Here is a 25,792-nt window from a genome sequence, read left to right on the forward strand (position 1 = left end):
TCTGTGGCGCTGATTAGTGTATATAGAGACTTTTATTTACATATATTTGAGAAATAATACACACAGTGCTCCATATATATGGTGTTATTTGCTGCTGTTAATAAACTTGTACAAAAAAAAAGGGTGAAGCGCTCAGTTCCGTGAAACCTTTGCTTGTTTTCAGTCTAATGGTAGGAAGTGGAGTCACGTGTATTACCTGTAAGCTCGTGAATAATAGAGTGGCGAACCGTTTTATCGAATTATAAATGAACCCTTTGTTTATCCTTGTTTTTGCACGTCCATAAATAAGCCATTGTCGGTCAATACTTTGCCCCTCGCTGACTCCGTTCCAACCTGCCGTGTCACTTGCAGGGATTTGAAACCGGAGAACATCCTACTGGACGACAACGGTAAGTTCTGAAATTTCATCGGCTTTATAGATTTTCGGTCATCGCTGCTGCGCGGCCAATTTGTTTCCGCTGCTGCTGTCGTTTCCAAACGTCGTTTACGTCCAGCGGTCCCAACGTGTCGTGTCGCTGTCGCTGTCGCAGGGCACATCCGTATCTCTGACCTGGGCCTGGCCATCACGGTGCCGGAAGGAGAGCTGATCCGAGGTCGGGTGGGCACCGTGGGCTACATGGGTAAGGAGCGCTGCTTCCCGTCACACCAGTCCCCATGATTCTGCTCATATTTACTACTGTTCAAAGGTTTGGTGTCACTGACTCATTTCTGTGTTGAACTCCATTGTAACCAGCTTTACTACAAACAAACAGTGATCTTGAATGCCCTGCGATCATTGTGAGTGCACGGGAATCAGTCAAAATGTGTACAGCAAATACAAAACTCTAGCGTTTAATGAAAACCATTTCCAATGTCTAGTGATTGAGAGAATGCCAAGTGTGCAAAATTCTGTATGAACACACTAACAGTAGGCTGAGTAGCCTAAAATATAAACCACGATGCTTTGTTTACTCTATTATGGTTTAGCACACACAACTAAGTGTGATTGTGAAGAGTGATTTTAAAGCATTCATCATGTGCAATGACGGCCGCATATCACACACTTGATATTCATTCTCTAAAATCACATTCTATTAGACATTCAAGGCAACAACTGTCAAAGCCATCCCATAATGTCTTCAGCACATCCTGTCTGATTTTTGTGCACTAGCAATGTTCTTAGAGCATGGGTGTCAAACTCTGGCCCGCAGTGTCATTATATTTGGCCCGTGAGGCCCAATACACAATCACTATTGGTACAGTGCTATTATACAGCACATGTAGCGCTAGTACTGCAAATCCCAGAATGCTCTGCTATGGATATTATTATTATGACTTTACTGGTTTATTGTTGTTATTTATTTTTTTAATGTATTATCAGCTGGTGGAAAAGGGTTACTGTTGAAATTTAAATTAGAATGCTGCAAATAAAAAGGAGCCATACGATTGACATTTCATTTATTTTGATGAGTTTTTTTTATTTTGAAATTCAATTTCGCATGTGTGCAATATGAAGCTATTGACTGCACAGTATGAAGCGTTGCTGGTTCCATATTCAGGTTGTTTGACGGTTCGCTGTTTCTATCTAGTGGAAGATTTTGTCCAATAAATATCAACGTTGGATCGAGACCTTGCCCCAGTTTGACCTTTTGACCCCACTGAGTGTTTGACTTTGACACCCCTGTCTTCAAGCGCCCCAGTAGATTACTTCATGACGCTTTTAATAACTGGAGTTCAATGCAGAAATCATTCAGTGATCTCACACCGCTTCACCCCAACTCACCCTGACCTCCGCCTCCAGCCCCGGAGGTGATCAACAACGAGAAGTACAGCATGAGCCCCGACCTGTGGGGGCTGGGCTGCCTCGTGTACGAGATGACCGCCGGGCGATCTCCCTTCCGCGCCCGCAAGGAGCGCGTCAAGCGCGAGGAGGTGGAGCGGCGGGTGCAGGAGGAGGAGGAGGAGTACAACGACAAGTTCACCGAGGACACCAAGGCCATCTGCAGAATGGTGAGTGCCAACGGGGACGGAACCTGGGGCTGGGGGGCGGCAGACGGCCGAGCTGACGAATAACGCGGTGATTCACCTGTGCAGCTGCTGACCAAAGACCCCAAGCAGAGGCTGGGCTGCCAGGCGGACGGCGCCGGCGGCGTCAAGGCCCACTCCTTCTTCAAAAACATCAACTTCAAGAGGCTGGAGGCCGCGATAGTGGAGCCGCCTTTTGTGCCCGACGTGAGTAATTTATACAACTGCCAGTGCGCGCTCTGCAGCGCTATTTATAAGCACCCGGGCGAAGCAAAACAGTCCCAGAAATGCCGCTGCAGATACGCTGTACGCGCCGAGAGCAAGGAAAATTCCACCATGATAAATGAATGGGCAAAGTTTGACTCTTGTTTTTCCTTCTCGGTGGTCGTCGCCCTCTCCCAGCCTCGAGCCGTGTACTGTAAGGACGTCTTGGACATAGAGCAGTTCTCCACAGTCAAGGGTGTCAATTTGGACCAAACTGACAATGACTTCTACTCCAAATTTGCTACAGGCAGCGTTTCCATCCCATGGCAGAATGAGGTAAGTCAGTTAAATAAATAATTAGTGCAGTGTATACAGCAGGGAGTTGCTTTGCAAATTTGTTTATTACTCTTTTACACTTTTTTTTTTACATTGTCCCCTTCTATTTACTTTCCCTGCACTGCATGCTGGGAGGTTTTTCAGCGTTCGACCAGTAACATGAGAGCATGTGAGGTTGAGAGCATTTTGGGCTTTTTGTTTGAAGCATTTCATGTCGTCACTCCTCTGAAGATGACTTTAATTGAGGGATTAAGCATTCGCGGAAACCAGATAGTTTGTTCTCACGTCCCTCCGCCTGGAGGAGGGCCGAGGGTGGAAGCAAATTACGTGAAATGATGTTGAATCGAACCTCACAAGGAAACGGGGGAAACTGTAAAAGGTCCCACACTCCTTGATTTATTGAATATTGCAACAAGTGTTTTGAATCTGTAAACCAACGACAAAAAAAATATAGCGTGGCGAAATCAAAGGATCAAAGGACTGCGGCGCAGCCGAGACCGTGTAATTATGGCTCATGATGAGTCTTGGGATGTTTGGATAGAAGATGACGAAATGCCAGATGACGAGACACTCTCACAGTTCTCAGATATTGCACCACAGGATGACCAACATCTTATTCCCCTGACCAAATAAACAACTTTCCAGATGAGACTTGTGGCAGACAAGCTGTTGAACTCACTGATGTGAGCGGAAATGTTTTGGGTGTTTTTTTTCTCAATAAGATACTGACGAAACTGAAAGCTGGATTGGAAATGTAGAGTATGATGGGTGACACTGTCTTTTTTTTCTTTCTTTAGTTCACATGAAGGCGCTCAGGGGTCATTTCTTCTCAACGGGGGCAGATTCCGGGGAAAAACACGTTGGCTTAACCAAACAAATCTGATGGTTTTTCGATCATCTCCCCGGTTTAACTTTCTTATTTGGTCAAGAAAAAGTTTCAAACTGTTTGGCCCCAAACTAGTGCAAATGTTCAGTTAAAAAAAAATAATAATAAGGTTTTGTATCTACATGGCTTCTGTAGAATTGGTTAGGGTTATTGGTTAGGGGAATTGTTATCGCTTGTTAGCGGATTTAACTGAATCTATTTCTGTTTGGGAGAATTCAGTGTGTCTCGTCCTGCTGGGTCTTTATTTCTCACATTTATAGTTGTTAATGTTTTTCATGTTAAAGAGCACTTGTGCTCACAGGACGTAATCAAATGCAAAACCATTGAAGACCTTCCTCTTGTGTGCTCTTGTCCCCTTTAGATGATCGAAACGGAGTGTTTCAAAGATTTGAATGTGTTTGGGCCTCACGGCACCAGACCTCCAGATCTGGACTGGAATCAACCACCAGAGCCACCCAGACGCAGCCTGCTGGACAGGATCTTCAGGAGGCATGTGAGTTTCGCAAGCGGCGTCGGACAGAGAAACAAAATCGGATGAACGATGTGGGAAAAAAAAACAACAACAACATCTCACTCTCGTGTGTTTCACTCCTTCTCGTCCGCAGCACCCGGAGGTGCCTATTTCCCACAGCCGTGTACAGTCTTCCAGCGTGAACTCTGTGGACTCCATGTCCAACTCTGCCCCCTAGCGGCACAGTGGCCATCTACAACGTGGGAGCCGCGCGCTCGAGTTCATACTACACACTTGTATACACAAAGGGAACGAGCTCTGCGGGGCTTCCCCGCTGCTGATTGATTCCGGGGCCTGAGCAGCAGCCGAGACAGCCTGTCTAGAAGCCTAAATGGTCATCCCATGGGGAGGGGAGGGGAAGGGGGGGGGGGGTTCCTGGGATGGTCACTGTGGCAGAGACTTTTTTTTTTTTTCTTTTGATATATTCTAACAAACCTTACTTACCCTCAGGATTGTTGGACGGTAGAACAGAGCCACTGATGCTGATGAAAAGAAGGATAGAAATACAAGCTAATATTCAGGGGATCCACTGTATAATAAAAGCCACCACAGGGATTAAAGACAGAGTCTTGTGGTGAAATTTGTTGTTTCCAGGAAAGAACTTTTTTTTTTTTTTTCCTTTTTCACTGATTTCCACTTCTCTGCTTTCCGGCCTGTATCTTGTACCTCTCCATCTGTCACCCTCTGTGGAAGTTCTTCTCTCTTGCATATTTCCTCCTCCTGTACCTCAGATCACTCCGAAACATTCAGAACACATCGCCTCGACAACCTCAACACATGATGTACATTTGCCTTGCATAACACTCAGGCCAAAGATTGCAGTTTAGTTCTGTGACACTGTTGAGTTTATTGAAGTTTTTTTTTTTTCTTTCAGCTTTTTCATTTTTCTTTTGGGTCGCTGTTTTCGAAACCTCGAGATGAGGAGGCGGCGGTGGCGGCCCAATTTTGTGCACTCTACATGTGAGCCCGCAGACATATCATAACGCTTAGAGGCCACATGTGAGCAGTAACCAGGCGGAGTGGTGAGAGTCATGTTGTGTTTTCATTGCATGGACAAGTGTAAGTACGGACCGCTGTATCCCCTTTTTTTTTTCGCTTCTGCATACCTCATTCCATAGAGCAGCACTGAACGTCTCTCTTGGTCACTTTGCGTCACGTGGGGATTTGACTGAATTTATGCTGTACAGAAAACCAAGAACTCTCCTTTCAATTTGTTTTTGCTTCACTCGGGTGCGGAGGAGGGGAACGCGCGCATTCGGCCTAACGTACAAGTTGCACAATTACAAAAAAAAAAAATGTCTTGCTGTTTGTTCAAATAAAAACGTTATGGTTCTGTACCTCTTAGCGTTAAAGGAGCAGTTTGCTTGTAACTCAATAAGGACGCTGAAGCTATTCTCCACGTGTCGCCATGTCAGTGGGTCGTCGGATGAAGTTTCTCAGCCTGCCTCACATTTCTGGAGCTTTGCATCAAAGCTGTATTTATGCATTTTTATGGAGAACTGACGGCTTTTTAAAAAGAAAATTACAAAAAAGTGAAGAAAACGGCTTCACAAAGCTCACCTGACATAATCTAAATATATATATAAGGCACCATTTTTTTTTAATTTTTTTTTTTTTATAAAAAATGATTTTACTCTGGTATCAATAAGCTGGTTTTAGCTATTAGCCGTTAACAATTGTCTGTTTTCTCCTCTTCCTTTTGTTCAATGTCTGGGCTTTGCTGTGTAGATTGAATCCAAATCAAATCCATGTTCTATATATAACTGATTACTGTTTTTAGTATTTATCTGCTGCTAGTGGAATTTTCTTTTCCTTGCCTAATGGAAATCCCAATTGCATTCATGGTGACTGCTTCTTATTTGATTAAAAACCTCCGGTCACACAATTGAGATTTTCCTTCTCTCTCTCTCTCTCTCTCTCTCTCTCTCTCTCTCTCTCTCTCTCTCTCTCTCTCTCTCTCTCTCTCTCTCTCTCTCGCAAACATCTACCGAGGAAATCTTCTAAGAAGGGTGTAAATAATATGTACTAATTGGTGCAAACTGTGTTCGGTGAGATGTGTGAAACGGTGTTTCTTGGGGAGAAAGCCGTCGCCTTGGTTTTGCTGTAGAGCTCCGTCATGTTGCGCGTCGCAAGAAACTTCATCTAATCTCCGCAGTGTGCGAACACGGACAGCTTTTTTTTTTTTTATCCCACGAGTGGGAACTCACTTTATGGCGTAATCCTGTACAGTTCTCGCCGCACGGCATTTGTTTTCTACAACTAAACTGTTTTCTAAAGTGCTCTCTTGTTCTCCCTTTGCCTTTTCCCATTCGAGAGATAATTGCTGCATACGCTCTTGGTCATCATCACGTGTGCAGGATTTGATATACGTGTTGCCCCCCTTTACACTGATTTGCTCTTCAAATATGCCTCACCAGTCCAAAGGGTCTTCCCTCTTGTTTTGTGTAGAGTACAGGGTATCGCTATTACGGCACGGAAGGCTCGCCTCGCGCGCGCCCACGTAGAGAGGAAGACGCCGGAGGATCCTGCAGACACACCACACTTAAAAAGAAAGAAGTGGCCTTCTTGCAGCAGCATAGCCAATGGGAAAAGGGAGGGAGAGTCGCCGCATCTCTTCCGCTGGCTTTTCAAAGAATGTGGTATTTCGGTCCATGCAGTAGTCCTTAACTTCCCTCCCAATCTCATTTAAGCCTGATCTGTGTCCTTCTCGCTGCAAATACTTGATATGAAAGGAAGAGAAGGAAAAAAAGAAAAGAAAGAAAAACAACAACCCTGAATCAGGCTGAAGTGCCTCCTTAGCGTGGTCGCTGAAACGATGCCCACACAGACATCAGCACTTTGTTTACCCTCCGCCTGTCATGCTCTGTTTGTTTCGCCAGGAAGTGCGTCGACACACACACACACACACACACACACACACACACACACACACACACACACACACACACACACACACACACACAAAGTACACACAAAAACTCGCACAGTTTTGCGGGGAGCTGGCGGGGGTCGGTGTGGGTGAGCGCGGAGGAGGGCGTCAGCGAGTCAATGTAATGTACAGCTGAGTGCATGTGAAAGCCAGACCCACTGTGTCAGTTGAGTCCCAATAAAATCTGTGCTATAGTTTGAGTATTCACTGTGTGGATGTCTCTTGATTGAACTGTCTCCTCTCAAGCCCCGTGGCATTTGTTTGCGAGCTTAAAGATGAGTGTAATTTTTTTGGGAGCTTTTGGAGGCATCTTTTCTCAATGAAAGCCTGAGCTCTGAGACATTTTAGATGAACTGGCTACACTTGACTGGAACAGTACCCACTGAGATTTGAAAAATATCTATAGATATCATCTCAGTAACTCAAAGTTAATAACAATTTTTCTCAAGGTAGGTAAAAGCTAATGGCAGAGTGATGTCTGTTGATGTTTATGAATGCCTATAATTCATATTTTAATGGAACTATTATTTCAAAGTGACAGGAAAAATACTTTTAGGCAGATTATATTTGCTGTATTTATATGTACAAATGTGTGTGTGTGTGTGTGTGTGTGTGTGTGTGTGTGTGTGTGTATATATATATATATATATATATATATATATATATATATATGTATACATATATATATTTACATGTATATACATTTATACACACACATACATATACATGTATAAACATTTATACACACACACACACACACACACACACACACACACACACACACACACACACACTAGTTCTATGTGTTCTTCTTTTAAACAAGGGAACTGTGCAGAATGCCAGAAAGGCTGGTTGTTGATTCCTGTCATTCAGCCATGGGGACACAGGGTTGCAGGTTAAGGTGACGTCCGTCACTCTTTTACTTAGTTTTTTTTAATCTTTTATTTATATTCACTCTATTTTATTTATTTTTAGATTTATTAATGTCTTCCTGTTTTCTCTCTAATCACACAGCCTGCCCTCTCTTGACAAGTTTCCACCTCTCGTGGCCATGTGCCTTGTTGACCATGGGCACACATGCAGCTCACATGCGGAAGCAATGTTATCATTAGACAGTTTGGACGTTGCTGGGACAGAGGAAGCGAGGTTGTCAAAATATGAGAGTGGCTTGAAGAAGCGTGCTGTTGCCAGACGGTGGTGATTAATCAAAACATTTAGAAAATCTTCTGTGTGATTTGGTCTCTCAGGCAGAAAGGCTGAAGTAGAGCCATGTTGTTTAGATGTTTTTGTAAGAAATGTGATGAGTTTGATGGGTCTTACCACTGTGGGAGAATGTCAATAAACATAGTATCCCCCTAATACTTCATCAGAAAAGAAAAATAACAGCTGGAAAATTAGAACCATAAAAACCTCAGCACATTTCTATCCTTGGCTCATGAAGCTGTTTCAAGCAAGGCCAAAGTAATGAATAAAACCTTTTCTTTTGCATTAAGGACCTAACAACTATCCTATCTGCTATAGCACATTCATTTAACTGTCCATTCATTGTCAGTGGAAACTCATTGTATCCAACAGACTTTCAGGATTCAAACAAAGACAAAAGGAAAAAAAAAAGCTTGCAGAATGAATTTAAACCTTCTTCAGATTCACGTTCTCCACAATCTGAAACTAAATATCAAGCTTAACAGCTGGTTCTGGCTCCATTATACATCAAGATATTAAAACTAGAAACAAATATGCTCGACTAGTATCACCCTGAAATTTGACATTGAGAAGACACAAATTAAAACGTCTCAGTTTCTTAGAATCAGGTTAGACTGTTAGACATGATTAGGTAATGATTCACCAGTCTTTACATCAAAAGCTGAAGTACTGTCTGAGACCTTTTGTTATGGAGAAAATTGTTTTTCTTTACATGAGAAAAATAACGTTTTGTCAAACGGGGGAGACACTAAAATCAGACATTTAATCAGTTTTGGATCGTAATCCTGGGGGAAAAAAAACGATGTAGGCACTAAAAGGTTGAAGTTAACAGCTCGTTATGACTCCATTACACAGCAGCACGTTCATCAAAACTGGAAATAAATGAGTTGGAGTGGATGAAGCAGTTTCACCCTGAAATCTCAGCGTGACTGAATTTTGACCATGAGGGGATGTGTGAGTCACACAGGATATCTCCCACTCTGACCTCTCTTTTGGGCATCCGCAGTGGAAAGGGTGAGAAAGAGAGAGAGAGAGAGAGAGAGAAAGAGAGAGAGAGAGAGAGAGAGAGAGAGAGAGAGAGAGAGAGAGAGACTCTTGCAGTGGGCAGTGAATGTTATCTGACAGTGTCTGTAAGACATGCTGGTTGTGTCCGCCCAGCAACCTTGATGAGATGGCCAGTGAGGTGATGGGTGTGTTCATCTGCGTGGTGATAACGCTGGGGTGGCCTTGTGGCCAGACTCTTATATACCCGCCACTCTGAAAAAGTCAACAGACAGAAATCCTTCCCTCTGTATAGCACTGCCTGCTGCCTCTGAACATCTTTCGAAAAGGCCCATTCAGTCAAAGGCGCACAGTCTTTGTATCCTGCCTCTTTGCTTTTTGCATCGTTTTCGTACTCCTTCGTTAAGCTAAGAGAAAATGCTGCCCGCAACCTTCAAACTGTGCGCTGGCATCTCCTACCGGCATATGAGGAACATGACGGGTGAGTGAATTAATCAAGATGAACAGAGACTATAAATGCAATATTGCCCCTGTTTCGCTCTGCACTGACAGCAAGTCAGAACGGCTGAAAAAAACAGCACTCAGGACAGTTGTGGCTTTGTTGTGTTGCCTCTTGTGCTCTAACCTACTAAAGTGTTGTTCATGTCAATTTGTCTGCCTCCCAGGTTTGAGAAAGAATGCCATCGTGGCCATTCACCATGAGCTGAACAAGCTGGCAGGTCCAGGCCAAAGCAACTGGATCAGTCAGGTCCGCAGACGAAGCTCCCTGCTCAGTGAGTTCTCACATCGTGTGACACCCCAGAGTCGCATTTACTGCCGTGGTTCTGATTGTAGCTTTGTTTAGAAATGAAGACAGAAAGAGACAAAGAAAGTAGGACCGATTGGTTTAAGCGGACACCTTATCTTCTTTGTGTCAAGGTTCTCGAATTGAAGAGGAGGAGGGATACAGCGAGGAGGAAAAGTCTTACGTGAAACAGGGTGAAGAAGCACTGCAGAAGGCCATCAGCATACTCAGCGAGCAGGACGGCTGGACCATTGAGACCGTGGCCGTGAGTGTTCAAGTCACTTAAATCCTCCCAACAAAATAATGAATTCAAGATTATTCTTGTGAGAAAGTATGTGATTAATCTTTTAAAGTCGTTTCCATCATCTCTATTGGCACTCTCTGGACAAGATTGTTCCAACATGAAACTGCTCCTTTTAACATGTGTGGACTAGATTACCTTGGTAACCCTAATACACATTATGTCAAGAGGCGTTGTTGCCATATTGTTATTCCATTAGACACACACAAGCACACAAATATGGAGAAATTCAACAACGTGGACAGAAGAAACAGTTGGGTATCAGCAGAACAATAGGGAGCAATCAAAGCAAGTGTGTCATGAGAAAATGAGATTTTGTCTTTATCTGATTGAAGAAGAAGAAAAACAGACAACCAAAGAATTTGAAATCTGAGTGTGAGACTGTCAAGGACACCTGATGTGGACACTTCCGGTGATTTTTGCGTCTTTACTCAGGCAAACGGAGACAAAGTTTTGAGCAAGACATTGCCTGACATTGGCAAGGTCTTCAAGCTGGAAGTCATGTTGGACCAACAACCTGACACCCTTTACCAAGAGCTGGTCGGAAACATGGAGCAAATGGGAGAATGGAACCCAAGTGTTAAAGAGGTCAAGGTGAGAAAAGTTAAAGTTACATGAAAAAGTTTACATGACTTTTTTTTTTTAAGACATGGAGGCGAATCAAGACAAAGTTTTAATTCTGTACAATGGCTCGCTGCAGATCCTGCAAAAGATCGGCCAGGACACTATGGTTACCCACGAGGTGTCTGCTGAGACGCCTGGTAAAGTTGTAGGACCAAGGGATTTTGTCAGCGTCCGCTGTGCAAAGCGAAGAGGTTCTACCTGCTTCCTGGCTGGGACGTCCACCCAGCATCCAAAAATGCCAGAGCAGAGGGGCGTGGTCAGGTAAGTGAAGATGAAGAGACCATTTTGACACAAAGCTACAGACATGCTGGATTTTTGCAAGGAAGATAAATGTGTCCATGACATGTTTCAGAGCGGAGAACGGAGCCACCTGTATCGTCATGAAGCCATGTGCTGAAGACCCCAACAAGACAAAGTTCACCTGGTTACTCAATATAGATTTGAAGGTATTTCTCGGCCATGTGTTTGGTGATTATTTTATGTCAATATAGCGTCTATGGATTGGAATAGATTAATTATCTAAATGCTTTATCTTTTGTTTGTTTATGCCGGTTTCTCCTGCAGGGTTGGATCCCAAAGACCATCATAAACAAAGTGCTTTCTCAGACGCAAGTGGACTTCGCCAACCACCTCAGGCAGAGGATGGCCACCAGCGTTTCAGCGGAGATGGCTCATGTTTGCTGACCAGGAATGCCTCCGGAATCTTTGGCCCATCCTGCTCATCAATGAAAGCAGTTCAACCTTTGCTCATCAATATATTGTACAATCTGTGTTGCTGATGCTGAAAAGGTTTTTAAAAATCCAAAAATTTTGAATAAAACAAAAGCCAAAAGCAGATAATGGTTTCAGATGCTCGGTGTGTGTCCTTTTCTCTTAAAGAAAATGGTCAGTAAACCTTCACATAGATGTGTGTTCAATACATTTATTCACCTCTCTTCAGACTCGGGCAGCAATAGTTATGTTACCTTTAATTAGCAAACCAGCTAGTGTCCTTTTTTCTGCTTGGAAAATTGACTTTTGTCTGTGTTTAATTTATTGATTTTGCTAGTGACTCTGTAATGCCTGCCAAGTGAATAAAAGATTATGTCCCTGTTCATTATGTCTTTCTCATTAAAATACAATGTGAGACAAGAAGAAAGACTGTGTTGGACAGTTCAGCCTGTATTTTAATGTTTGAAGAGACACAGATGTATCCTTTATTCAATTTTTATTAAAAGCATCTTGTCTAATGAGCTATCAACCTTCTTACTAACGTGCATTCTGCTTTAAACTAAGATTTAATATCTCAAAAACATCTCAATTGACACAAGAACCCATATAGTTATGGCGAATTGTCCTTTTAATAGACTAAAATGCGTGCCAGACACACCTACGTCTAGAAATATATGGGTGAATTTAAAGGATCTTTTTTTTAAACCATGAAAACTATTTCTCATGAAAATGCCTTTCTGCTCCTTCGTGCAAATCCCAGACTGACAGTATCCATGAACCAGCAGGTGTTTGGCCACTCAAATGAGTCAGAAGCCCAGGAACAAGAAGTTTGGCGCGCGCCAGCAGCACATTCCCCAAGATCAAGTAATGGTGGATTTCATCTCCAACAGGAAATCTGTCCTCTGTTATTGCCAGTTGTGTAACCCTTTTTCTTTTCTTTTTCAGACCAGGCTCAAGATTCTCCCTTTTGTCTAAGTCAGTTGCATGATCTTCAGCAGCACTTCCTCTTTCCTTCCACACACACACAACCATATCAGTAAAGCCTGGGGGATATGCGTTGTTTGAAGCAGAAAGTGAGATGATAGTGCCTTGTGGAACTTTCACCTGAATTGGCGTCCAGTTGCTTATAATCAATTCACTCACAGTGAAAAAAAAACAGTAATAGTTCCAAGACCTAGTTTCTGTAATGCAAAACATTGCCTTGACTAAATGTTCCAGGGGCTACATAACCAACATCTGCTTAAAATCCCTTAAAGTCAGGAGATAAACAAATGTCAGGGACATTGCAGCCATACTGGCACAGCTTGCTGTGCTTGTGTGGTAACGGCAGCAGAGAAATACTAGGGTGAGAAAGAGGAAATTAGGTACTGTAGTTAGCTTGCGTGAGAAGAACAGGAAGACAAAACAAGCTATGTGGCTGTTATGTTATATCCCCAGCTGATTGCAAACTTGAAGACAAATTATCTTTTTCATAAGCATTTCACTGTGACTGAAAGTGGAAACATATCTATCTATCTATCTATCTATCTATCTATACATGTTTTTCCTCTACTGTAAGCGGTCTAGAGGTAGTTAAGGTCGCAGGCTTCATTCTCTCGCCTGAAAGCAATGACGTAATGAATCTACAGTCCGACAGAGGAAACCACAATTCCCAAGATGCACCTGAAATGACTGTGGCCACTGGACGGGGGAAGGGAAGCTGAGATTGGAGGGAGAAATAGTCAGAAACTGAGGTACTTTTGAAATGCTTCACTTTGCAATATATTGCCGGGCAGACAACAGGATGCAATATTCGCAGCGTTTTGACGTGGCTTAGGGAGAAAAAGCAACTGAATCCGTACGTTAACGCCGGGTTAAGGCTAAGATTCCATCCCCGTTACAGTCCCACAGAGCTACTGCTAACCCGTTAGTTAGCCTGACAGCTGGCTTTTCTCGTGTCAGCGAGGTCTCAACAACTTAATGGCACTTGGTAACGGTGCCGTAGGTCGTGTTTTTCTGTTTGCGCTAAATTCCGGCCGCTTTGCATGCAGTATGTGCGGACAGTGCGCTGTCAGGCTGAGCAGGAGCTGTCGCTGCGTCTTTGTGCCTGCGGGGTTGCTAGCTGACATATTGCTAGCTCGTCGGTTGCTATAGATAATGTTGGCGAGCTGACGGCTGCCTACAGTAGCTGTCAAAGCGGTGACACGCTACAGGAGACGTTCGTCATTTGGCAAATCTGACGGACTGATTCGACAACTTCTGTGATTTTTTTTCTTCTTCTGTCTCTCCTTTAAATCCTGATTGCATACAGGCGAGAATATTTCTTGATCCCATTATCTTTTAAGCGGTTCTGATTAAAGTTGGTTAAATATTTATATCTTCTACGCGAGTAAAAGTAGCACAGCTATACTGCAAATATACTCTGGTAAGTATGTTATCGAATGTATTATTGGGGTAAAATTGGCATCTTAATCAAGAGGAAAGAGAAATGTTTATAAAATGCCCCTGCTGTGTAAATGAAAAAGACAGATAAACACCAATCTTTGGTATTATGTTATGTTTTATAGAAATACGGGAACGTTCATTGCTCGTTAATTGTAACGTTTTTGTGAAGAAATTTATCCGCAACACTGTGATTCACTGCATAGATTAGATGTGTAAAGAAAAGTGATTTGTTAGTTGGAAAAATCTGTGTTTAAAATGTTTCGATTGCATATTTGTTAAATGTTTTATGCATGTTACGTCCATTTCATTCCTCTTTAAATTATTCAGCCACTGTCATTAGGTCTTGGAATGCTACTGATATCTCAAAAAAAAAAAAAATCTAATCTCTTTTTATCAGAACAAACTCTCCCTGCTTACCCTTTTTAACAATGTGTTTATCAAATCAAGATGCACGGACAGACTTTTACATCACCGATCTTTCATCTGTGTAGCACATTGACAACGATTCATTGACCGTGCAGTTGAAACGTTGCTCTTTTCAGTTTCAGATATACTCGTGACAGCCCCCGCCAGGACCACTCGCAACAAGGACTTCTGCCCGGCGTCGCCCGCGTCTCACCCCACGTCTCAGCCCACGTCCGCGCCTCTTGCTCCGTCTCGATGACCGACGACCGCAGCGCAGCTCCGGTGCAAGCCAAGTGCAACTCCTCGGGCGCTTTGTGCTGAAGTTTCACGCCCGCTGTCAACTTGAGGGAGCGCCTCGGAGAGAAGAAAGCCATGTCATCGTTCAGCGTCTGCGCGTCTCTGATGGGGCTGAGGATCGAACTGGCTGCGTACCTGTGGAGGAGAGGACCGAGGCCGGCTTCCAGGAAACCCCTGCATTGATGGGCCACCATTTCTCCCGTCACCTCCCGTGGGTCGCTACCTGCACATCCCCTCTCATTGTCCACCCTCAAGGTTAGACTCTGCGTTGACTTGAGCCAATCAAGCCGCCCGACCGAACCACGCGCTCGTCTCTGCTCGCCAGTAATCGGCAGGAGGAGGAGGAGGAGGAGAAGGGGGAAAAAATGACCTGCAAAATATGGATCTCTTCTGCCTGGCGTGTCGTGTGAAGCCATAGCAGTGACTCTGAACTCACTAGCAGATCGTTGCAGCCATTACTCATGTGCGCTACAGAAACCATGGTGGTCCTGGCATCCTCTCATCCTCTCGCCTCAGCCCAGGACATCAGGAGCCTCTAGAGGCCCGGATCAGTGAAACTCTCACCCAGCTGACGCACCTGTATGCAATGGAGGAGGACATCGATGTCACGACGCACACTGAGGTAATTCAGCTGCTCGTTCCAGTTCCTAATCTCGTCAATGGCCGTTTTTTTGGGGGGGGCGGGGGGCTCCCAGTTAGCTAATGGTGCTAAAGCGGAGGAGCTTCACCTGTTTGAATGGAAGCAGCTGACCCGCGATTCCCACCCACCCCGCCCTGTCGTGCTTACAATTACAGCAATTTACAACAATTACAAGCTTCTTTTCCACGAGCGCTTGGGCCACACAGTGTTTAACTTCCACTCAGGTCGACACTTGTCTGTCTGCCGCAGCTGTAATCTCTGGTCTGGCTCTGGGACTGGCACGGGTGGGTTCTTGGCATGGCGGCGGGCGGCAGCTGACAGGGCATTTCCCTTTTCTCCATCTTGGTTCCCCCCCGGCTGCGGCGTCACCTCTGTTGCTCCGCTGCTACGTGTCGTGGCCTCTGCAGAGAGGGAACACTCACTGTAAGAGGAAGTGCACCCTTTTGAAAAAAAAAAAAGGGGGGAAAAAATTGACCTTTGTACTTATCTCAGATTTCAAAGATGGAAGAGACGCTAATCTGCTGCTGTAACATGAGAACGGACTGAAGCGTGCGCAATGAATTGCGTTTGCTGTTTTTTTAAAATCAGTCAATCTGCTCTTGCCTTGGCGCAACTGAAGCATCTCGCCGTGCTGTGCTTGTGCTTCTCCACCGCCAGGGCCTGAACGGTTTGTCCTATGAATGTAAACCATCGGAGGAAATCACCAATGGACGCTCCAACCATAAGCCTGTGAGTATCTGTTGTAATTTGTCTTCCCAGGCCAAGTGTATCTACCAGCAGTCTGTTTGAAATCCCTTTCTTTCTTTCTTTCTTTCTTTCTTTCTTTCTTTCTTTCTCTCTCTCTCTCTCTCTCTCTCTCTCTCTCTCTCTCTCTCAGGTCATGAATGGACTGATAATTAGTCATAACGTCAAAGACCACACCAACGGCAACGCACCACTCAGATCCTTGCCAGTAATTATTACACTCTTTGTTCTCGCACTTCAACCACAGCGGCCTTTTTTTAATTTTTTTTTTTTAATCTTTTCTTGTAACGTTGAAGTTAATTTGTTTTTCTGATGATTGCCCAGATTTCAGCACTGAAGCAGAATGGGCTTCTACAGACTCTGGCAGCTGGAGGAGACCAACACAAGCCTGAGGGTAAATCAAACACGCTGGTCTCCTAGATACTAGGGAAGCGTTGCAGGGCGAGCCCCTCTCTGAGGAGCCGCACGGGGGCCTCGGAGACGCTGCTGCTGCCGCTGCTGCTGCTGCTGCTGCTGCTGCTGCAGGTGTCTGCGCAGGAAGGATTAATGACTGAGGACGAACAGGATGGGCGTCGGCCTTTGTGCCACACCCTGTCACTCATAACAGTCTTTGGCACCGGTGGGCCCATCAGTTTGCTGACATTATTTTTAATTCATCCCCTCAGAAGAAAATGTGGAGTTGGAGAAAGCCAGACAGGAGTGGGAGGCTCTGGAGAATGTCCAACCAGGTCGGATCTTTCAACCTGCATTATAGTTATTATTTATTGATGTTATTATTATTTACTTAACTTTAAAAATATGTATGTATATTTATATATGTTGTATTATACTGCAGCTCTGACTGAGGACTTGAACCCAACCCCCATCATCTCCTTCAATGAGGCCCTGCAGTACTTCCAGACCACAGATCTTGGGGATTTACTGGTAAAGAATTTCACACACATAGATATTTATTTATTTTCTTTTTTTAACAGCAAGAATCACTTCTTCCTCTTGAAGAAGGGGTTTGTCCTAAGATGGAAAAGGCTGTAAACAGTGTTAATTTTGGCATCAAAATTTGACTTAGTTTTAGTAACAGTCTTTTGACTAAAATGTTATTTAGTTTTAGTCATAATTTAATCAACTAAATTGTTTTATTTTTTGTCTAGTTTTAGTTGACAAAATATCCTAATAATTTTAGTCGACTAAAATTACAGTCGATTTAGTCGATTCCTGATATCTTCGCGGCACAGTCTTTTATTTTCTTTCATATCAAATGTGAAGTGCGTCCAAATGTCCTGTCGCCTCTTCCTCCCCGGTGTTGACGTTTGGTCTCACATTATCATTTCATGAAACTGGTTTTAATCGAATTCAATGCAGAAATGAGTCAGTGAGGCCAAACTTTTGACTGGTAGTATGTGTATACATATTATTCTATTTACCAGTATTATTGAAAATAGTAATGATGGTGTTCTTCAAACAATGTTGCCACTTTCTGTGTAGAAGAACATCCAGCCCACCATTCGCAGGACAGGTCTGGCCGCCATCACACACTTCCTCTTCGGGCCTCCTCGGCTGCACAGGGAACTCCTGGAGGAGAGGGACCTGGTCTTTGCCATCGCACAGTGTGAGTGTCTGTGACCGTGGACATGGAGAAAAATGAAAGAACAAAAACAAACAGACTGTTCTTTGACTTTTTGTCCTTGGGTGTGGTTGGATCATTAGGTCAAGTGGACAACAGCCAGACGGTCCACATGCGTGTCCTCCAGACCATTTACAAGCGGCTGGTTTGCAGCAGGCTGGACTGTCCTCGCTATGGGGCCCACTGGGAAAACATAGGCTTTCAAGGTAAAACACCTGCACTCTCTCACTCTGACGCTCTTCATTAAAAGAAAAAAAAGAAGATTTTCAGCAAATCCTTGTCGTCCTTGACATAAACATTTCTCAGAACATATTTTTTTTGAAGGAGTGAATGCTGCAAAGGTGCTGCAGGTGGAGCTTTTTTCTTTTGTTTTTTCTAATGGTTGAATGTTACTATTATGTGCTATTGTAAATTGTAAATTACCCACTTGTAACTTATCCAAAGTGTATATACTGTATATCTGACTTCCTTCTGTATATTTTTAAATATTTTTTAGTATAGTTACTGCCCTCTTGTTTTGTTCTGCTGTCCTCTAAAGCACCAATCACACCACAACAAATTCCTTGTAAGTGCTAAACCTGCTTGGCAATAAACGTGTTTCTTATTATGATTCTGATTCTGATTATGAAATATATTATAATTCCAAGACAATTACCTTGACATGTGTATCTGACCCCCATGTCACAGTACCAATGTATAAAACCCTCTCATAAGGGCTCAAGTATCCACCTGGTTTTTTACTGACACAATCGCGTTATCTCTCAGCTTTCCCATGATCTGAATACATATTTATTTTCTTTTTCTTTTCTTTTTTAAATGCATTTTCTGCAGGTACAGACCCAGCCACTGACCTTCGTGGCACTGGTTTCCTGGGTCTGATGCACACGCTGTACTTAGTGATGGACCCGGAGACGCTGCCATTGGCGAGAGACATCTACAAGTTATCACAGCACCCCACGCAGGTATCAGTCAAATGCAGACGACGTGTTCACTGCTCATCGGCCGTTCGACCACATAGAGCAAAGATGTCACAGTTTCGGTACTTTAAAGTGCATGTGACCTGTGAAACGTGCCATTTTAAACTGTCCAGGTGGAAAGCCGACAACTTTTTTTCAACTGGAAACATTCTGTTCTATTGACGAACAACCTTTACAATATTCAGAATGTTAAATAAAGGAGGTTTGGATTAGGGATGTTAACAATTAAACGATTAATTGTCAAATAAGAATTTAATCGCTTAAATCAAATTAGTCGCAATTAATTGAACATTTTTACACGGGTAGTTAATATTATAACAGATACTAGATCTTATTTTGGACGACTGGTCGAGAGATCAAGCGGCTCTTCAGTCCCTCAGAGAGACAAAGAAATTCCTGCCATCGCAGGCGTGCTGCTTTGGGGCCGACCCCGACATTTGTCCTCCCTTCAGAGGAAACGAGAGCGAAAGAGAGAATTTCCCCCCAGGGGACCAATAGACTCTTGGTCTTGTCTGCATAGCTTTTCCAAAGTGCTCCCTGCGGACCTGAATTTCCCTGTGGTGTTTTCATTTTTTTTTGTTTCCCCCTCATCCCCTCTTTAGAACTTTCCATTCAGTGTGATGTCAATCAATATGACCCGCATCGCTCTACAAGTACTCAGAGAAGAAGCCTTGTCCAAGTGAGTTGGTTTTAGTCCCACTGCGTAATCTTTGCGTTTATCTCGGTTTTGCATCATCCCGGCCATCTTACATCTTACATCCCTCTCTCTCTCTCTCTCTCTCCTTCCTTCTCCCCCCCCCCCGCTCACCCCAGGGAGTGCAATCGTCGTCAGCAAGTGGTTGGTGTGCTGAATGAGTTCTACGTTGCTACGTTTCTGCACCTGTACCAACTGTGGAAGACGCAGCAAAAGACCATTGCTGACTCTGGCTTTGTGTTAAAAGGTAAAGGGGATTTATTTATTTTTTTTTATTATTATTATTTTTTTTTTGCAGGCTTTGTGTGTCACGTCAAGGCAGAATTACTGTGCTTACTTTCTTTTTGCATGTTGCAACACAAGTTTCGAAAAACGGAGCGTATTTCAAGTTCATGATCAAATGCTTGCAAAGAAACTAATTTTATGTGTTTATTTTTTTTCTGTGTATTTTTATTGGGCATTTATAATACAAACATATAAAAAAAGATAAAGAAAATACAAAACTTGAAATCCTGAACACACACAAACATGACAGGTTGACAATATCCTCACCCTCAGTGAAGACCCACATAGAAGTATCACAAGAACCTCGCAGTGTACAGTACATTTATTATTAAGCTGGATTTGTAGCAAAGAAAACTAATTTTAATACGTCAATATTGACGTCTTCCATTCTCTCTGAAAGCTGCTGTGGCATAATACTGGAAATAGTCTTGCATCTCGAATCTCTTTGGATTCAAAGTTCATATGTAGCTGACAAGCTTTAACAGGGCTTTGGCTAATGGAAATATTTTGACCTCATTTACGACTTGTATATTAATTCTGTATGTAAATCTACAGTTTTTTTTTACTTACTTTAAATCATTTCGTGCAATCTTCAGTCTGCACTTGCTTGTCTGAGCTCAGCACAATAGTACAAATCTCCATCCGCCCAGAATCAAAACACCCGGCCGTCCTCATTACGGCGGCAAAGAAATGGCAGAATGTCCTACTGTCACTTTAAATAGCGCGGCCCGTCGGCGGCGATGACATCAACGCTCTCACCGCAGCAGCAGACGGCAACGCGCAGACTGTCGTCCCGGTGTGAGCCCCGCGCCCTCTCTGTTTCTTCCCCACCCGGCAGAAGTGGAGCTGTTTGCCAAAAAGAACCCCAAGCAGATGCTGCGCCGACTAGAGGTCTTCCTGAAGGAGAGGCGGGCAGGTGGGATCCCCCGCGGGACGTCGCCGGACCCCCAGGCCCAGCAGGCCTCCCCCGGCCTGGGGGAGCGAGGGCCCAGAGCCGGGGTGGTGGTGGCGGCGCACGGGAGCAAGGGGAAGGAGATGCACTTCACGGGGGTGTGCGACCTGCCGCCGGACACGGAGGGAGACGCCAGACTCATCTAAAGTTGGACTCTGTGTGAGTGAGCGAGTGAGTGAGTGAGTGAGTGAGTGCGAGCAGTCCTGTCTGTGAGTTGTACCTTCTGTGGTTTACTGTCGGAGAGCTAGAACCCTACCAGACCCTGATCTCGGACCACCCGCTATCTCGACCCGCAGCTCCCTCCTGAAGCCGCGGTGCTGCACTTTGCTCAGACTGAAGCTTCAGAGTCCGTTAGAGTTTCTTCACCCACCCAAATTTACTATTCATTTATTTTTTTAAGCAGAGACGATAAAAAAGAATTTTAGACGCCGGCGCAGGTGAGAAATGCAGGGCGTCGCGACACAAAACGAAGGACAAAGTGAATATTTGCACTTTTCTGTGGATTCAGCTGCCAAATTTCTCCCGCTCTGAACTCCGCAGGGCTGAGACGCTCGGGACGTTCGCTCAGCCAGGAAGTGTCGGCGTCCCGAGGCGGCCGGAGCGCAGCGGCACGAAGGGGCTTTGAAACGGGCCGGCGCTCTCCTCTGCTCCCAAGTACGGCGGCCTCTGTCAAACATGAGCCCGCTCACAGTCAGTCAGTCGTCTGAGCTCAGAGCAGCATTTTCAAAGCAAATTGTCGGACACACTTTCAATTCAAACCAATCTTTTTTTTTTTTTTTTTAAGTTTCTCTGTTATTTCAACACGTGCGGGAAGCTCTTTGGTTACTTGAAGGTGGCTGACAGTGAGTGTGGATGTGCGATTCGTTAGGATTCACAATGTGGATACATTTGCAAGGCAGGGTGCTGAGTTCACGGCTTGTGTCCACTGCCAGAGGTCTGATAGTGTAGGTTCACAGATCCACCCCACCCCACCCCCTTCAATAAGGGACATTCTATTTTTTCAAAAGGAAAAAGTTCAAATGAAATTATTTTAGTTGTTTCTATTCTAAAGGAGAGCCTATAAGGAGAGCAGTGGCGCACGGGAGCGCGTCAAAACGTTGTTCCGACACTAAATGACTATTAGCACTATTGAATCTGCCGGCCCCCAAAAAGACTTCTGACTCGTCAGCTCTTTGTGGGATAAAGCCAAGTTAGACACCTTAGAAATACATGTCGCAACAACAGCAGAGTCTGCATGTTTGGTTTCAAGCCGTCAACAGTCTCGGTCTGGTATGAGCTTTCCTCTACATTCCGTTATGAAGCATGTGATTGTACGCGGCCGTCATCCCCGGTTTCTTTGACCGGTTCTAGAGTTTTATTCCTGTGCGTGTGTGCGTGCGCGTGTTATGCAACGGATGAGCTGACAAACTAACGGAGGGCGTCTCCTCCGAGATGCGAAGGTACAGTATGCAATCCCAGCTCTCTTAACTCTTATGATAATCAAAACAATAGTGCTGTGTGACGATAGATATCGTTTCCTTACTTCAGGGTTCGTGCGTGTGCGAGTGTGTGTTTTTGTGCGTGTGCGAATGCGCGTTTGAGTCGTCAGTCGACAGGAAGCGACTACAAGGCAGGCCGTTTTTCCTCTGCACACGACAAGCCAGCTTTACTAAGTACTGGATCTACTGCACAGACGGTACGTCTATCATTCTCCCACCCACCCACCCCCCCCGAAATGGTACGCGACACTTTCAGCGAGCGAGACGAGGTCCATCCCTGCGAAATACCCCTTCAAAATAAAATAAGATGAGAAAAAAAATAAAAAGGCTGGTTGGTCCCAGGGGTCCGTCGGTGACCCGCGAGGGGTGGAGCCGCTCAGTAAAGCTGGTTGTGCTAATGTGAAACCGTCTCCCATCGTCGTAGTCTCAAATCTGTAGCATGTTCAGGTAGCACTAGTACTGTAGCATCCTATAGCCTCCTCCTCCTCCTCCTCCTCCCCCACCTCCTCGTGGAAAAAAAATAAATAAAAAAAACGCTTGTTGATGTCATTTGCTCGGTTACAGTCTGTAGTGTCAATGAGTGCGCAAACTGTTACTATTGCACATTTTATTCCGTCTTTGCGTTGAGTCTTGTTTCAGTAGGCAGCCGTCTCGGGGGGGGCCGCGCCGCGCGTTTCTGGACCGACGTGAGAGAAAAAAAAAAAAAAGCCTAACGAGCTCGATCCCGCTGGAAGACGGTAACAGTCAACGGTGCCTGCGTAATTCGGAGCGCTGATTTTTAACTTTCTCCTTCTATTTATTTTCATTTGAGCCGTTGTGCCACATAGGATTTGTTTTCTTTCCCTCCCTGTTGGTGTGACACGGTAACTCGCATCAACGTGAGCCCAGCAACACGCCGAACAATGCAGAAGTATGCGTGTTTACACGCCTCAATCACAGTTGTGATGCTAAACTTGAAATTGAAATGGTTTAATTTGAAATATCCAAATCAAACGTAGGCTTGGAATTAGTTCTCCCCTTTGAATTTCCAGGTGGCTGAATAATAAAAACTTGCTTAGTAGCTTAATTTTCAACGTGCATCACTGTCAGTGTGCCCACGACAAGCGTCCTTGGCCAAAGTACAAGCAAAATGTCCTTGTGCTCCTGGTGATGACCTCTCATGTAGTTTTATTATTATTTTTTTTTTTTTCCCTTTGATAAGTAGATAAAAAGAAGAATCTTCTTTCTAGTTACAAAGTCTCTGTGCTCAGAGCTGCTGCTGGCTGTCTGATGCGCTTCACCGTTGACGAGCCAGGGCTTGAACTGTAGGTTGATTCGTTCGGACGTCACGGGCCAAACTGAGATGTTAAAGCGCACCTCCGAGGAGGAGGTGTTGCTAATGAAGATCCCTGTCAAAGCAGGTTTTCCTACTAAAAAGTTGTTGTTGTTTTTTTTTTTTTTTTTCTCGCGCTCTGCTCTCTGCTTGGTGCTTTTCAAGGGGGTCAGACATAGTTGCTCTGAAGGAGTATGTGGGGCGAAAAAAAAGTCTTCAGATACCCTTCACTTTACACAATCTGAGATGTTATTTTGAAATATATGCATGGGGGGGGATTTTTTTTTTTTTTTTTTTTTTTTTAATTAAATCAAAAGTAAATTCTTGTACTTGCCCTGGATGTCGAGGGTTGTTATCTTGGCTGACACAGTCACCTTGACCTTGATGAGCAGCGCCGTGCAGAAGGTAGCATGTGGCTTCGTGTCCTCAATGAAATTGCGCTTGAAGACAATTTAGAGTGATTCTCAATGTAATATATCACAAATGCACAGGGTGTCCAAAAAGCTTCTTTTTACCACCCCCCCCAACCTCCCAACCAACCACCACTCTAACGTGCTTAAACGCTGCAGTGTTATGGTGCTGAGTTTGAATTGTGCCACTAGTTCAAAAAAATGCAACACTTCTGGATTTTTATTGTATTTTTTTTTTTTTTTTTTTTTCCTTTGGCTTTTCTTTCATCCAATGGAAAACTGAGACGCCTACGTCTGCGTGCACAAAGCCGCTAAACAAACCGAGTCGATCGTGACCACGCCCCCTATTTTGTCAGCATCCAACAACTCCTCCTCCGACAGTTGTATCCCGCCGCCTCCATCCCCTCATCATGCGACTGCAGTAGCCACCCGGTGTGACTGAGCGGCCCGACCTTTGCGAGCGCTTTTTGACTGAAGAGGAAACTTTGCACTGTTGTAGATAAATTGCTAGTGTGTGTGTGTGTCTGTGTGTGTGTGTGTGACGTATGCGAGAGGAAGCAGGCCATCTTCTATAGCCATAATGTTCATTGCCCCCCCACCCCCCTCCCCCTCCAACCCACCTTCGCTCGGAGACATTTCACCGTTGACGCGATCCCTCGCCTTTAGTTCTATCCAATTGTCAGCTGAGGAGCAGTACAGTGTATGTAAATCAGGAAGTTTGTATATAGAGAATTAATGATTGTAACTGTATGATTGTCTGTAGGGCATTATACTGAAACACATTGCTTACCTCAAGACTTGAGACAAATCTCTACTTTCTCCCTCCCCCCGACCTCTCAGTCAGACTTTCTTTGTTCCCTCGTTCCAAGGCCCTCTTCCCCCCCCCCGCCCCTCTCTCTCTCTCCCCCCCCGCCCCGCCGCCCACACACACCAATTGGACATATTATATGATGTATATTCAACACCTAAAGCTCTACGTAATAGCAAACTAACACAAAGGCTGGTTAATGTTCTGTGTATCTATTTAAAGACACGTTTATAGATGCTATGTAGGCCCACTCGAGCTCTAACGCACAGCTGAAAATAAGCGAAAACAAAGAAAAGAGAGGGGGAAAAAAAAAGAAGAAGAAGAAATCCTTTAATAATATCATCTCTGATTGGCTGATGTTTTGGAATAAGCTGGTTTTCTCGTGGCTTCAGTGATAGTACGGTATACTTTGCTGTGTGTAAGTGTTTTGGTGTCCTGAAAACACTAAGAAGCAATCCAGTCTTTTAAGCTACAGTCACCAAACGGCTCAATTACACGATTGTGAAGATAGAGGCTTGATTTCAAAAAAACACAAAAACATAGTCGTCCGTCACCGTTGGGGAATCTTCTCTGTCGTTAAAACTTTCGAGGGGAAATAAAACGACGACGACAACGTCACAAACGGGTTCTTGCAGGATGTCAGATGCTCTGAGAGGTGTGATGTGAAGCTTTGCTTCCCGCAGCAGCTGCTGGGTAAATAAATCAAACTCACTTCTCTCAAACCTCCCGCGCGCTTTATATGAAGGTGTTTTACTGTCGCTGTTGTCGCCATGTCCCTCAGAGCATTTTATGACCGTACCTTGATTGTAGAAGCCCTATTTTATACTGAGAGTTATTTCAGAATACAGTATGTGCTGTTGTATAATAAATGTATTGTATGGAGAAAGCTAAATAAATGCTGTTGAAAATCTGATGGGTGTTTTGGTTTTGTTTGGTTGGGTTTTGTTTGTTTTTTTTCTCACAGTTGAAACTTTTTCTTCCTGTCGCAGTTCTGAGATTCAAACAGTAGAGTGCGCTCTCTGACTGCTCTGCCAGCCCGCGAGCAGTAATAGCAGCACCAACAGTTTAAAGGCGCTAGCTACAGTTTTCTGTTTTTCTTTCTTCCTTTATGTTTAAACCAGTCAACTCAAATAGAATAATCACCAGAGTAGGAAAGTACTTAAGGAGATGTTTAGGTATCTATTCTTTACTTGAGTAAAGTATGATGACTTTTTATTTCAATCTCTACATTTGTCCACAAATACTGCACT

The 25,792-nt window shown here is 44.2% G+C and overlaps 3 protein-coding genes across 9 annotated transcripts in view; all 3 read left to right on the forward strand.

Annotated features, from left to right (window-relative positions):
* grk5l (G protein-coupled receptor kinase 5 like) overlaps positions 1-4,294 on the forward strand; it is a 28,810-nt gene extending 24,516 nt beyond the window's left edge. Inside the window, exons 10-16 of one of the 2 annotated variants that reach the window (XM_076038891.1) lie at positions 352-389; positions 531-620; positions 1,781-1,989; positions 2,074-2,211; positions 2,407-2,544; positions 3,792-3,923; positions 4,036-4,294. In XM_076038891.1, the coding sequence (XP_075895006.1) occupies positions 352-389; positions 531-620; positions 1,781-1,989; positions 2,074-2,211; positions 2,407-2,544; positions 3,792-3,923; positions 4,036-4,119 (829 nt within the window). In that variant the 3' untranslated portion in view covers positions 4,120-4,294. Of the gene's footprint in view, positions 1-351; positions 390-530; positions 621-1,780; positions 1,990-2,073; positions 2,212-2,406; positions 2,545-3,341; positions 3,491-3,791; positions 3,924-4,035 lie in introns of those variants that run through there. The other variant, XM_076038892.1, reaches the window with a different exon arrangement.
* Positions 4,295-9,322: 5,028 nt separating this feature from the next.
* star (steroidogenic acute regulatory protein) lies at positions 9,323-11,878 on the forward strand. Its single transcript, XM_076038893.1, has 7 exons — positions 9,323-9,556; positions 9,741-9,848; positions 9,994-10,124; positions 10,596-10,754; positions 10,861-11,045; positions 11,137-11,230; positions 11,349-11,878. Exons 1-7 carry the CDS (start codon positions 9,493-9,495, stop codon positions 11,466-11,468), a joined length of 861 nt encoding a protein of 286 aa, XP_075895008.1. The 5' UTR covers positions 9,323-9,492; the 3' UTR covers positions 11,469-11,878.
* A 1,261-nt stretch (positions 11,879-13,139) lies between these two features.
* elmod3 (ELMO/CED-12 domain containing 3) lies at positions 13,140-25,453 on the forward strand. Of its 6 annotated transcripts, none has more exons than XM_076038934.1 (14): positions 13,140-13,228; positions 14,462-15,243; positions 15,919-15,990; positions 16,139-16,213; positions 16,330-16,399; positions 16,671-16,733; positions 16,841-16,929; positions 17,488-17,611; positions 17,710-17,832; positions 18,458-18,588; positions 19,206-19,282; positions 19,417-19,544; positions 20,421-23,212; positions 23,250-25,453. In XM_076038934.1, exons 2-13 carry the CDS (start codon positions 15,208-15,210, stop codon positions 20,678-20,680), a joined length of 1,248 nt encoding a protein of 415 aa, XP_075895049.1. In that variant the 5' UTR covers positions 13,140-13,228; positions 14,462-15,207; the 3' UTR covers positions 20,681-23,212; positions 23,250-25,453. The 6 variants fall into 6 exon arrangements, with proteins under 6 accessions (XP_075895049.1, XP_075895054.1, XP_075895052.1 ...); XM_076038937.1 differs by having other exon boundaries at positions 13,180-13,228; positions 14,468-15,243; XM_076038936.1 differs by having other exon boundaries at positions 13,214-13,332.
* The last annotated feature ends 339 nt before the right edge of the window (positions 25,454-25,792 follow it).

The sequence above is a fragment of the Nelusetta ayraudi genome, unplaced genomic scaffold (genome assembly GCF_046127955.1).
Source record: "Nelusetta ayraudi isolate G7.1 ecotype Tasmania unplaced genomic scaffold, CSIRO-AGI_Nayr_v1 ptg000058l, whole genome shotgun sequence".
Taxonomy (NCBI): Eukaryota; Metazoa; Chordata; class Actinopteri; order Tetraodontiformes; family Monacanthidae; genus Nelusetta; species Nelusetta ayraudi.